The 14,108-nt window shown below is 42.6% G+C and overlaps 1 protein-coding gene across 11 annotated transcripts in view; it reads left to right on the forward strand.

Moving 5' to 3' along the window:
- The window catches only part of LOC147009633 (carnitine O-palmitoyltransferase 1, liver isoform-like), a 170,323-nt gene that overhangs the window by 129,637 nt on the left and 26,578 nt on the right, over nucleotides 1-14,108 (forward strand). For 3 of the 11 annotated variants that reach the window (XR_015053089.1, XM_085863341.1, XM_085863344.1), the window contains exons 18-19: nucleotides 7,358-7,447; nucleotides 7,737-7,875. Coding sequence is in view for 10 of the 11 variants with exons in the window: in XM_085863341.1 (XP_085719467.1) it covers nucleotides 7,358-7,447; nucleotides 7,737-7,856 (210 nt within the window). In the remaining variant the exon portion in view is untranslated. Of the gene's footprint in view, nucleotides 1-7,357; nucleotides 7,448-7,736; nucleotides 10,741-14,108 lie in introns of those variants that run through there. The other 8 variants (XM_085863347.1, XM_085863346.1, XM_085863348.1 and 5 more) reach the window with 6 other exon arrangements.

Raw genomic sequence — 14,108 nt, forward strand, 5'->3', positions numbered from 1 at the left:
TCGCTCTGGATCTTTTATTGATAGCTGTTTATATACATCAAACACAGCATCCACACGCTAACTGGATCCAGCGGCTCTCATAACATTGGCAAGTACCTGATCAGCTAGTTCATCAAAGGTCATGTGGTCTCCATTGGTTTTCTGGATTAGGCTCATTCCGTCGATGATAGAAGCTGAAGGTTGCATGATTTCCTCAGCTGAAGATACATTAGCCTCAAGTTTCCTGGCCAGAGCAGCCTTATTTGTCTTCTTTATAGTTCCATCACAGTTGGCAAGTGACCATGGAAGAGGACCCACGGGACACTGCAGCACCTCCTTCGTTTCAATTTTCTGACTCGATGCAACCAAGAGCATGTGCCCGAAAAGTTTATGGTCAGTCTTTAGGATCACCTTCTTGTTTGATGTCTTCTTCGTCATCTTCTGTTTGATGCTTGCGAATGTTTTCAGCTGCAGTTTTGGTATTTTATCAAAGAATCCAATCATGGTCTGTTCAATCATGGTCTACACTCCTGGAATGTTGTGTACGCTGTCACACCTTTTTGCTGAGCTGTGAGAAGGTCATTGACAACATCTGGTGGTGCTGCAGCACCTGTCGATAGGCTAACCAGTTCCGTTGGTTCACTACCAAATGGATTCATCCAGTTGTTTTCCATCAACTCTACAAGTGACTGGACTGCTTTCTCGTCTTTCTCTATTCTTGAAGGAGTAAGATCTTCATGACTCAGTTCTGAGTTACCCACTTGTGTCATGTTTTGAAGTTGTTTCAGACATAGGCTCCTATACTCTGCATTGATATAGTACTTGCTGACTGCCCCAGCTCTGAGACTAAATCCTTTCGTTCCTCCTGCTGTCTGGGTATCTTTGTTGACAGTCTCCTCTATCATTTGATCCACGGCAATACGACCAAATGGGTTATGATCGCCCAATTGTACAGAAAATCCTCCATTGTGCTGGAAATGATCGTATACATTTGGATGTGTCTCCTGGAGTTTGGTCATTTGGCAGTAGTATATTGATAAATACCTGGAGTAATTTTGTTTGTCATAAGCGAAACACCAGGGGATCATTGACCCGATGGTTGATAGATGTAGCATCCAATTCCCCTCTCTTGATGACTTAATCAGCACAAGCAGGTTCTCTACCATATCAACAAAAGACATCCAGAATGTGGCCAACTGACCATTGCTGAACCGGAGATGGTTAAGATATTTGTCGAACAGATTGAATCCTCGAATACATGATGCATCAGCCAGAACGTATCCATGGTTTCATTGCTTACATTTTCCTGAAGTGATTCCAGAGCTGTGATCATTCCAGCCAGATGTGGCAAATCGTCAAGACTGGTATTCTTTGAGCCAGATGGAGAAACTGAGCAGTGCTTCATACATCAATTTACAGAGACGGACTCCACGATTTTAGTTACGTCCTTCAAGAACTGTATTCACTGAACCCTCTGCTATGATTCCAGATTCCATTGATATGTCACGCAAACCAGCTGAGCAAAATCCTTTACCTATGATAGATAAGAGATTGCATATTGTTGTATGGAATGCCCCCATCCGAAGAATGATGTTCTGGTTCATTTCTTCACGCTTTCATGTGATTTCTGCTGCCTTGGCATATAAGGCCTGATCAAAAACACACACAATCTTGGTGAGGTCCAACGTCTTCTGGATATTCAGTGCTTGCTTTAGGACTTTGTGAACTGTTGGCAGTTGTGTCGCTGGTGCATTGATTGTAGGTAGATATCCCACTGTGTCTTTCTGGACATCTCTATGATCACGGGCCTGCATGTTGAAACCTGTCCATGAGCTGAAGGTTTGATCACTGGTGTTCATTTGCCTCACTTTTGATCACAGCAGTTTAGGGAGGTGTGCATCTTGAATGACAGATTGGAAGTTCAAGGCAACTACCTTGGATACTGGGGGACCAATCCTTTCCCCTGCATTATAGTCAGGAATTTCCAGATAAACTGGAGTTGTACTGCACTTCTTGCTCAGTATTAACTTAGGCAATACCTTCATGAGTGGAGCAGTTGTGGCTTGTGGTTGTATAATGATCCCGTTGACTCGATGTGATGTACCCCCACCACTGAGAGTTTCTTCAAGGCGATCAATGTTATCAAAGGCTAGTGTTGTGGGAATGTTTGTATGGACATTTGTAGGCAAAATCACATCATTGTCTGCCGTCATTGCTTGCTTCTGAAGACACAAGGTGGTATCCAACTCAACCAGTTTGGAGTAAAACATTCCATGGCCGAGGCGGTTGAGCATTTGAATTAGTTCAACATTTCCTGTCAGAGATTTCACACTCCATGGCAGCAATATATGTTTTGCTGGTATTATGGCACCTCCGCTAACTGCATACACGAAGTCCTGACCTATTGACTGAACCAGTCGGTCTTCAAGTGAATTGAAACCTGTCACTGACTCTTGTGCATCCCCAATCAGTAGAAATTTAAAGAATATTATCAGAGATTCAGGGAGTTCCATGTAGTCAGCTGTCAGCTCGTCAGGTTGTGGTGGCCATAGTTTCTTCTTCATTTTCTTGATATCTGACTGCATTTGAGATGCAGATTTTGCCACCATTTCCTCTACATCACACTGTCGTAAAGAACTCAATTTGCTCTTAAGTTCATCATTCTCTTTGACAAGTGATCCAATTGTTAAATTATCAGGGTAGACAAGAAGTTTTCCATTGGTGGTGGTTACAAAGTGGAGCGATTCGCCAAACTCTGATTCAAGCCGACGTCATATTTGTTTCTTGGTTTGTGGAAGAACTTCATCATGATTATAGCCTAACTTGCCCATGAGGTTCCCCAATATTTCTGTCAAACTGGTCAGTTTTACCACTTCAGGTACTGAGAATAATGTATTTCTGATACGTTCGAAGAGCATGTTGTATCCATTCTGAACTGCTACCTGGTATTGTTGTTCTGCATCTTCGACTGAGGGTGTAGCAGCTTTAGATTTCTCACCTCTGGTGAAGCTACGATAGCATGAATTGTGGTATCGGGCTTCTGCAGCAACTAACTCTCCGGATGTGATTGATAAGATGTTGTCGTTCATCTGATTCAAAGCTGCCTGTCGCACCGTCTTATCCGATCTCAACTCTCTAGCCTGATGTAACACTTCTCGTGACTTGGTCCCCTTCACATACTTATTCTTCTTGTCACAAAAAATGCAAACTTCTTGCAAAACTGTAGATGGCGACGTTGATGGCTCTCAAGCAGACTTACGCTCAAGTGGTTTGGTTCCTTCTGTAATACCCTTCATTTTTTTCCAGTGTCTTTTTGAGAGTAAAAGTGGCTCGGCAGTTCCTATGGTAAAGTAGATTGTCATCTTAATCATTTGGGTCTAAATCTGTTATACGATTGCAGTTCTGTATTTTTGCTGCTTCCAAGAGAGTTTCAACAGAAGCAGTGTCTTTTGGCTTTGTGATCTCAGAGGCAGGAGATTTCTTCATGCAGATTATGCACGTAACTTCCTCTGTGCGCGCCTTCTTGTGTGGTACTTCCATTATGTATCAGTGGTCAATCCCAATCTGAAAACAAATGACAAATTTGTATAAACACTCATGACTTCAGTGTCATAATTTATAAACAAGACGTCACCACCATAGTTGTTCACAAGAAGTAATCGGCTGTTGTTAATGGATATAAATGGCTTTGGTAATGATTTTAATAATAAAACATACTTAATATAAATATAACTTACAAAATGCACTTAAATATTTGCGTGACAAGTGGAATGTAATAACCATATATCTGTAAAGATAAAATTTAAACTTATCCTACTAATATTCAGAAGACCGTCCAACATTTCAGGATGAAATCTGAGAGCAAACTTATCTATTCTATCATCTACTGATTATCTGGAATAAATGAAATGAAACATAAATACATGGCTTCCTGTGTGATATGGTATTAAAGAATTAGTCACATCGACAAATGCATCTTAATTTGTAACATATTTCACTGTTTAGTGTTATTGCTATAGAAATTATATTTCGAAGTTGGGCACTTAAGTCATCAAAATTATCACAATGAAATACATAAAAAGGGTAATGATTTTGAACCCTCTGGCAATATGCATACCAAAAGAACTGTCTTAAGTGTTATAATTCAGTAAGAACACCTCATAACCTTTACATATTAATATATGAGACAAAAGTAAGTTTCAATTGTGTTTCGAGTGCTGAAAACGACCCTCGACGAGAATGCGCTGGGTCAAATTCTAAAATTCGTCACAACTGCCTTGAGCTACCCTGTTGGAAAGTCTATCATACAGTTTTGTTTTGTCCTATGATATACTCAAGCAATAAAATAACTTTTGTGACCTGCCCTCAGATGATACCACTTTTATCCCTGGCCCATGGACTATTATGGTTGTGTCCCTGTTTTCAAATTAACTGAGAGTTTATAATGCCTTTACAAACAACCTAGTATAAGCCTTGCCAAGAAACTGCTTTGGCACCACCAATGCTCTGTGAATAGTATGTTACATCAAATCAAAAAAAAAATATATATATATATATATATATATACTCTATGTATGTATAAAATTATTTATTTCTTTATATACTCTACCATCACCACTGCCCTCATAACACTTTGATTTACTTATTTGCATACCTTTTCCCTTTTAGCTATTTAAATGTAAAATCTACACGTCCCATTTTTAATCTAAGCCCTCATCGAGGCCGAGTCCTTGATGAGATCTTGGGTTCTTGTTCTTTTCCTAAAGACTTTTTTTTAAGTCCGACTCCAACTCATGTACCTTTACATATTCATATCCCAAGTGTCAGCTGCTTCAAGTGTCTGGACATAAGCAAGCCAGAGTAAACACCAATCTAAACTTTCTGTTCTTTATCTAAGACTTGCAAGCACCTGATGAAATCAGTCTGAGCTATTTGCTTTGAAGTCTCCAAATCCAAACATCCCTCTCTGTATAGGCCTAAGCCACATTTGCTCTACGGCGAGGATACGGCGGCGTACGCCTTCTGAATTGACAGAAACGTACCGTGGCCGCAGAGTTTCTGAGGTGGCCTCAGGGTGGCCCTACGCCATATGGCTATATTTTACAGGCCGTAGGGTTGCCGTGGAATTATAGCGCGGAGTTGTAACTTTTTTCATTTCTACGTTCGCCGTAGCAATTCGACAAGCCGAAACAAAAGAACTGGTAAAAAAATAAAATAAAAACCCAATTGTTACCGTCTGTCTGGCTGCACGTTCGCCTTAGGGCCCCCCCTGTGGTCGCCTTGCGGGCACCTTGCGTCTGCCTTGAAAATTCTATGGCCGCCGCAGGAACGCCCTAAGGTCACCGTGTGACATCAAATAAAAGACCGTACGGCAACCCCACGTTTTCGGTCTCCACAATTTATAGATACCCCGTGCGGCTCGCCGAAAAATAAAAACATGTGTGACTGCTACATTGTGTGACCGTGGAAATACTGTGGCTGCCGTATAATTGCTAGTGGCCGTAGATTTTGGGGACCCCACGGCCACTGTGGCAAATGTGACTTAGGCCTTACCCTGCTGCTTACTTTCCTTTTTTAACCTTTTCATGTACAAATTCAACTCGCAGGCCTTAACACTGTCTTCATAATAGATCTGAATGGCATGTCCAGGGGTTCTCAAATCACTTGTTGTACTTACACAATACACATGGCCTATTTGGGTTCGTTTGTCCATTTGTGGTGCACAAGTAAGCACACAGCTCATGATGCCGGGATTTCAGTATCAAATCCAATACACTTCTTCTTTATTTGTCCATTGTACCCTGATGTAATTCATGCAAGTGTGATGATGTAATGTCGTTGTGTTACATTTGATATACTAGTACGTGCAAAAAAAAAGAAAAAAAGAAGAAGAAGAATTGTGACGTCATAGCACCGTGTCCTGTCACTGGTTTGGTAAATAAATGGCCATAACTTGAGAACCACTTGTCCGATTAATATCAAACTTTGAAAGGCACATCCACAGGGCCCCAGCAATATACCTGGCAAGTTTCAATTGGATCGGACCAGTGGTTGTTGAGAAACAGCGGTCACAGACAGACAGACACACAGAGATTGCTGGAATTATAGATAGATTATAGATAGATAAAGACCCCTCCAGGATCCTTTAATATATACAAACAAATGAATAACCATCCCAAATGGCATTTAACGTCAACATTGTCCTTGGCTACGGTTTTGTGAATTCGTATTATCTTTCGCTGCGGCCTTGTCTATGGGATGTTACTTCTGGGTCTAAAAAGTTGATTACCGCACGTTCATAGTGTAAAGTGGGGTTAAGCAATTGGATCACTCTGTCTGTCTGTCTGTCTGTCTGTCTGTCTATGATCAAGGAACTACTTTCGAGGTAATTTCAATTTAATTATATATTATGAGCACGGATCAGAACACGCTCCTGCAGTTTAGCATTACTTTGGCTCTGAATTTAGCAAATTGTACGGAATCTCGTCCCAATCATGCATGCACACAGAGGAGGACAGTACCGGAAATTATTTTAGTCTGTCTGATAGTCAAGCAAAAATGAAAATCAGTCCATATAGCGAATCTACTGTTTTTGGGGACGTCATAAAGGACACAAAGAACAGGCACTAATAACTAATTTAACATGTTTTATAGGTGGTGTAAAAGAGGATGCATCAATGGCAGTAAACTTCTATTTCAATGGGGGTTTGTTTGTTTTTTGACAGTATATATCTATATCTATATATATATATATATATATATATATATATATATATATATATATATATTTCAATTTAATTACATATTTGAACACTGTAGAACATAAATGGGCTTGTTTGCACTTTCAAAAACCTTAAATTCAGCAATACTTGGGCAGAATTGTACATCGTCTCGACCAATCAAGTTTGCCACTCGCGTTTTTAGGGCAGGGGAACGATGAGATTCTTCTTTTACTTCCAATAAACTTTTCCCAATAAAATCACATGTTCTTTTTCCCCAAGACTGCTTGGGGTAAGATGTTCCATGAACTCTCAAGATGATAGGGCTTTGTACTCCTGAGGCACATAATGGGAAAAGTGGAACATGCGAGCATGTGGTAGTCACAAGTAACGACTTAATTGTGCGCTTCATTGCGGCCTACCAATAAGGTCTCCAAACTACTCAAGGCGAGACTTGCATGTCATGACATTTGCAAGCTTAAAAGCGATCACACAACATCTTGGATGCCAAGGTGCTCCGAAACCATCACGAGCTAAAGCATGCGGATTCCTGCAAATTTTTTGGAGGTGGTTTCTCATTATGGAACTTTTGGCACAATATGAGCTTCCAAATGGAAATGTGGCATTAAATGTGACTGCTGTTGCATTAATTTTTCCAGCTCTGTGCAGATGGATACACCATTTGCTACACACCCAATGCAAGCCTGCAGACGTTCTGCATCACCTGCTCAAGGTCCAGTCCCCACACAGTAAGTCCCGATGCAATGCCATGTGGATAGTAGAGGATTTAAAAAGGTTTTTGAGATTACCATACTACCAGACAAATGACTAACTTACTTGTGGTGTGTCGTTATCATCTGAGCGGCCCGATTGTTCCGCAGTGATTTGTTTTCGCATGGTGTAGTGTGTATTCCTCGTTGTGTCGGTGACTTGGAACAGCTATTGTTTGAGATATCAGACAAGGTTTCCAGAACTGGTGATCAAACCCAAGTGTGTGAGACATGCTTTAACACTCAATAAAATATGTTTTTTGTGCAGGATTCCTGGCGCTTCGGTGGTCACCTTTTCAGAGCCCTGCACGATATTGCTGCACTGCGCAGTCCCAAGCAGCAGAAAATAACACCCAGCTTTTCAACACAGAGCCTGAACTTCAACTGAACTCAACTTGGATAAGGATGTAAGCAAATGACTAAAAACACACCAGGCCTCTAAACAGAACTTACTCAAGCCGCATATCCACATTTTTTTTTTATGCAATTTTTGCACATGATGCGCTCACATGCATATGACCTTCCGAGCAGGCTTGCAAATGTACTGACAAAGGAGTTGCCTGTACATAACACAAGTGATGATGGTTAAAATGATCCCGAGGTCCTGCAGACCCCAAAGGCTTTCAAAGCCCACACGTTTTGCCTCTCTGACCTCTCAATCGCGGTTCGTTGGCTCACTTGGTATAACTCTGTTCTCATCATCGGTTCTCGGGGAATTCTACTTGTGCGTGATTTATACATGGGAACGTCTCAAGAATGCATGCCTTGACTGTTAATTGGGCAATTTGCACCGAAATAGCAAGGCATCCTGAGCTATCGCCGAGCCTCGGCCAAATTCCAAATTCTTTCTATAACCTACAGGTGGCACTGCAACAGCGGCGCAGCAGCGCCCCCAGCAGTGATGCTTCCAGCAGCCATGTGCTGCACACTAAAGAAGAAGAAGATGAAGAATATGCCCTTAATTGTGATGTAAGGCTCATGGAAGAACTTCCTGATATCTATCATATCCATAACAAGGACATGAATTAGTAGATATCAGCATCATTTACATAAATTGCAAGGATCTTTACAGACAATGGACAACTGGACCAATTGAGCCTGGGATCCCAGCATCATGAAGCAAGTGCTCAGATGTAAATGCAAAAAAAGCCAACTTCAAAGTAAAATGAAAGTACTTTAAACAAAGCACTGAAAAATGAATTTGCTTAATAATCTGCAGACAATCTGGCTGTGCTATACTCTTTTTTTCTTTTCTTCTTTTTTTTTTGCCTTATAAGGCACGAGCAGGGGTACGCGGCATTGCCCGGTGCTGTTCTAATCCTGTTGGCATTTTAAATAAATTAAATTTTGTTTTTTTCGCCTATTTTTTTGTGGGGGCCTAAAACACTTCCTAACACCCACTAAGGAATGGGGTCAGGGATCATTTAATATTACCTTTCACGTAGCTACAAAGGCTTAGGCACTATAGAGCAATAAAAAACAAAAAACAAACATTAATTTTGTGTTTTTGCCTAAAACACTCCCCGGCACTCTCTGTTGAACCTGTGAAAGATTGACAAAGCTCCGTTTCGCCATCTCTGAGATTGCAAGTCCGATGACAAACCACATGCATGTTTTAAACACAAAAATGGTGGACTTGTTTCACCCCTGCAAATTATTTAATACCCCCTACAGAGTGATGGGTAAAACCTAGTTGTGGTGGTGGTGGTGGTGGTGGAGTCACATACAGCATTGTTGCAAAACACAGGACACTCATAACATGAGTGTTTCTAAAGCAAGAATTGATCCTGCAGGAGTCACCACTCCATTGCAGGAGTATGGAAAATCTCTGCTGAACATCGGTGGGAATCGAACGATTGATGGCAGCGCAAAATGCTTTAACCTTTTAAAGAAATTGCCAAGCTGCTCAGAACATGAGTTTAAACTACAGCAATGCACAAATGATGTGAAAGAGCAGATTCAGAAATTGTTTACATTCTGCAATTACTTTTTATTGCTGGTTGCTATTGATAGACCTTTGGGATCATCCTTGGGGATCGTTTTTGTGGAACCATTGGTTTTTGTGACTGCCACAGCATACTTGAAGGACAAGTGTCTTGAAATATAAAAGTTTCACGATTTTTGTTTGCCGAATTTTGCTGTAAATTTTGGCGAAAGATTTATTTCAAATGTTTGAATGTGCTGCCATAAAAAATAAATCATAATCTACTTTTGGTGTCCTCAGTCACTGGGAAGCCTGGTGTTGGCTTAATGGTTAAGGCAGCTGGCTTAAGATCCCAGGGTCTTGAGTTCAAGCCCCTTGTATCATTGAATTAACACCAGGTGGTTGATTCAGCCTGTCATCCTTCTGAGGTCAGTGAAATGAGTGCTAGCTTACTGGTAACAGGGAGCATTTTATCAGCCACACAGCCATGCCCCCAGAAAACAATGTAGCCAAGCAGATACAGGCTGCATATGAATAAATAAAATCATCGCTTGCTTCCCCATCCTTCCCAACCATGATGTTTCCAACCAGCATCGCACATTCTTTGGAGCAGGGAAGGTAGGGTGGAGGAGTGGTGGTTTTCCTAAAGCTAATGGAGGTTCTTGACAAGGGGAAAAAATGTTTTGACCCTCACCCCTAGCTCATACATTACTACTATATCTCAGTGACTCAGAATTTCATAATACGGTGTCTCATATTTACTCAAGACTTGAACAAAATCTCTCGCATTCAGGGGTAGTATTCCATATGTATGGATGGCATGGAGAGAAAATGGGCACCCCATCAAATGTGTACAAAATTATATGATGAAAAGCTACTACAGAGTGAAGTCATCAGCTTGTAAAAGACATACCTTTTATTCTCTCAAGTTTTCAAAACTAAGAAGAATGAAAAGATGCCAGAATTCATCGTTAAAGTACCAAATCGAGAGATCACTAAATCACCGAATTGTTCATCCACAGAATTGTTGATAAATATCATCCAAGCGAGTACAATGATGGCTGAAGCAATTATGATTCCAACAGAAGGAAGGAAGCGACATTGTCTCTTCCCTGCGTATTGTATCCATATCACAACAACAAAAATTTTTTTTAATCGGATTTATGCCATTTATGCATGTGTTGAGTGAGAAACAGGTCAGGTATGGGAGCATGTGCCAGAACAGCACGTCGCTGCGTCCACTTTCCGCCGGTACTCCAGGGGCCTCCGTCTGGCCATCTCCCAGGCAGATGCCAGGCCCATCCCCATCTCCTTGAGATGATGGTCAACCTGTTGCAACCATGAGGCACGTGGTCGACCCACTGGCCTCCTCCACTCATGAGACTCCCTCGCTGAGAGAATCTGGTGAGCAGGATCAGAGTCAGGAAAACGAGCCACATGTCCATACAGCTGCAACTGATGCTCACGGACTATGCAGGTAACAAATCTCATCTGAGTCTCTCTCAGCAACCGCTCGTTGGACACAAAATCAGACCAGCGATAGCCAAGGATTCTCCGAAGAGACCTGGTACCAAAGGAATTAAGTCTCCGTCTCAGATCCTTGGTCAGAGTCCAAGTCTCGCACCCATAGAGCAAGACTGGAAGTACCAAGGACCTGAAGACTCGGACTTTCGTCCTCCCGCACAGGTACCGGCAGCGCCACACCCCATGATCCAGTGAATCCATGACTCCCCAGGCCCGACCCAGACGTCTATTGACCTCTGACTCGCAGCCAGCAGAGACATGAATATCACTGCCAAGGTAAGTGAATCTCTCCACGACCTCAACATCCTCACCACAAACAGACACAGACAGGACAGCAGCATCCAAGATGTCACCGAAAGCCTGGATCTTAGTTTTGACCCAAGAAACCCGTAATCCCAATGGCTCCGACTCCTCATTCAGCACCTCGAGGGCCCCCAAGAGGATGTCTAAAGTCTCCGCAAAGATGACTGCATCATCTGCAAAGTCAAGGTCCGAGATCTTGACATTCCCAAATGACGCACCGCAACTTGATCTCTCCGACATCCTCCCTAGAATCCAGTCCATACAAGTGCTGAAAAGTGTGGGGGCAAGTACACATCCCTGACGAACTCCAGTAACAACTGGAAATAAGTCAGAGATGGTGCCACCACACTTCACAGCACTCTCAGTACCAGAGTAGAGTTCAGACATCAGATCGATCAGTTTTGGTGGCACCCCACGAAGACCAAGAATCCTCCAGAGGACATCCCGATTCACTGAATCGAACGCTTTACAGAGATCAACATAGGCTGCAAGCAGCCCCTGCCGAAACTCTCGTCTGCGTTCAGTGAGGACACGAAGTGCAAGGATACGGTCAATCGTTGACCTCTTTGGTGTAAAGCCTGACTGCTCTGGATGCTGGTGCTCAGGCAGATGGTGGCGAACCCTATCGAGAATTATCTGAGCAAAGACCTTGCCCGGCACTGAGAGCAGCGTCACCTCTCGGTAGTTGTTGCAGTCTTGGCGATCACCCTTCCCTTTCCAGAGAGGGACAATAAGGCCCCTCTTCCAGTCAGTTGGGATGATGCCTGTGTTCCAGGCAGAGCACAAAACTGCATGCAACGACACGAGTGCAGCATTTCCACCAGCCTTGAGAAGTTCAGCATGGATGCCACAGATCCCTGGAGCTTTGCCCCGTTTCAACTGGTTCACCGCAGCCCGTGTTTCCACAAGCGTAGGTGGACCACAGTTGATTCGAGGGTCAGCAACAGGGATTGTAACACCCTTGACGTCCAACTCGACAGTTGGGGGATCAGCCTGGTACAACCGCTCAAAGTAACCGGCCCAGCGGGCCTTCACTTCAGACTCCTCTGTCAAGAGCCTACCACTCTCTGCCTTCTGTAAACTCACTGTCTGTCGTGGTTTGCAAGGCTTCGTGCATTGTAAGGTACAACAAAATGCATAATTTATGAAGAAAAGGGCCCAGAACAGTCTGCTGATGCTTTCATTGAGGTTCACATGGGGTCACAGCAGTTATTTAAAAGAGCATTCTCAATACATATTTCCATATACCGTATGCATACGATTGTTCAAGCAAATCGTCCTTGCCTCTGCCTTCTGTAAATAGATGTGAACATATGACCCCTTTATATGGCATCTATGAACTACAGGTAAACAGGGGAGGGAGGAAATTGGAAATGCCAACATTGAGAAAAGGAACAGAAGGGAAGAGAAGAGGATCAGAATGGAGTTACCTCTAAATTGTCCACGTATAGGTAGGGAGGAAATTTAAGAAATTAAAATTGAGGAATGGAAGAGAATGTAGGAGAGTAGTCGAAGGAAAGAAGGTGAGCAGAGTTTAGCAGAGAAGGGAAGGAAGATTGGGAGGATAAAAGGCTTTGGGGATAGAATAGAAGTGAAGAAGCAAAGAAAAGAGGGTAAAGAAAAGTTCTGCTATGTTACTGTGCAAAATAAATAAATGACTCCAAAAGTAAAGGGCAACAGAGTAGCAGAATGTTTAAGTGGAAACAGAAGGGATGGGAATGTTGAATGGGAAATTAAGGGAATTAAGTAAGGTAGATATATTAATGAGGGGGGTGGGGTGTGATGTGGATCGGAGGTTCCCCATGTAAATGCCCCCTGAAATCATTTACTGAATGCTGATGTCAATGGCATCCAGATCAGGAAAAATAAAGTTAAATGAAAGTGGCACTCAGAAGAGCCCACACTACTGCTATGCTGAGCAGTTTACGTTTTGTATCCCACCGATAGGCCGCATCTGCATTCGAACCATTCGTCCTTGTCACACACCAAAATCGAATTGGCTTGTTCTTGTCACTGACCCCAACTCGCCCACCAAAATGTAAGAGCTTCAACTCCACAAACATCCGTGTGGAAAGATTTCAGTCACTCCCTGTGGTGTACATTGAAGTCTCTGCGATAGAGAAATTCTGCTTGAGGGTGTTCGGATGTCATGGCCTCATGGCAAGAGTTAAGATTGTCAAAGAAAGCTATAAAGTTTGTAGAATTTTGAGAGCAGTAAGTGAAACAGAGAAAGACAGTGATGGTCGGGAGACAAATCTTGAGCCAGATGACATCAAAGTTTGGAGATTTGAGGTCCACAAGGCGTACAGCAAGCGTGTTGATGTTGGAGTAGACACAGACTCCTCCTTTGAAGCGGAATCGTGAGTGAAGGTTGTAGTTCGAAATGTTATAAGAATTAACATGAGCATCATGTGATAATTGGGTCTCTCAGAGAAGCAAAATATTAGGAAAGGAGCTTGCTCGAAGGTGTTCAACAGAGGAAGGATTCGAAGAAAGATCACGAATGTTGGTAAAATGAATTGAAAAAGAATCACATTGGTTCAAAAGTCAAGGAGCTTGGGAAGTACCGGTACTACTACTACTACTGCCTGAGACCCCCAACCCCCCCCCCCCCGTCCCTTCCGTTGGCAACAGAGACAGGCAGGTCACCGGAGATTCTTCCCACCTCATAATGCCGCGAACTAGGGGTCATTAACTTTTCCGACTTTATCATATTTAATTGGAGGCTGTCTCAGGGAAATGAGAGGAAAGAGAAATAAAAGAGAGAGAATGTGAAGTGAGGAGTGAAAATGAGTGAGGAAGAAAACGATTCCAAATATCAATGAAATAGTCTTTATGCCCTTGTTGAAGCTGCTGCATATTTCACCGTTATCAACCCTGTGTGCCCTG

The sequence above is a fragment of the Eptatretus burgeri genome, chromosome 17 (assembly GCF_056783735.1).
Source record: "Eptatretus burgeri isolate ZD-2024b chromosome 17, Ebu_testis_v1, whole genome shotgun sequence".
In the NCBI taxonomy this organism is placed as follows: Eukaryota; Metazoa; Chordata; class Myxini; order Myxiniformes; family Myxinidae; genus Eptatretus; species Eptatretus burgeri.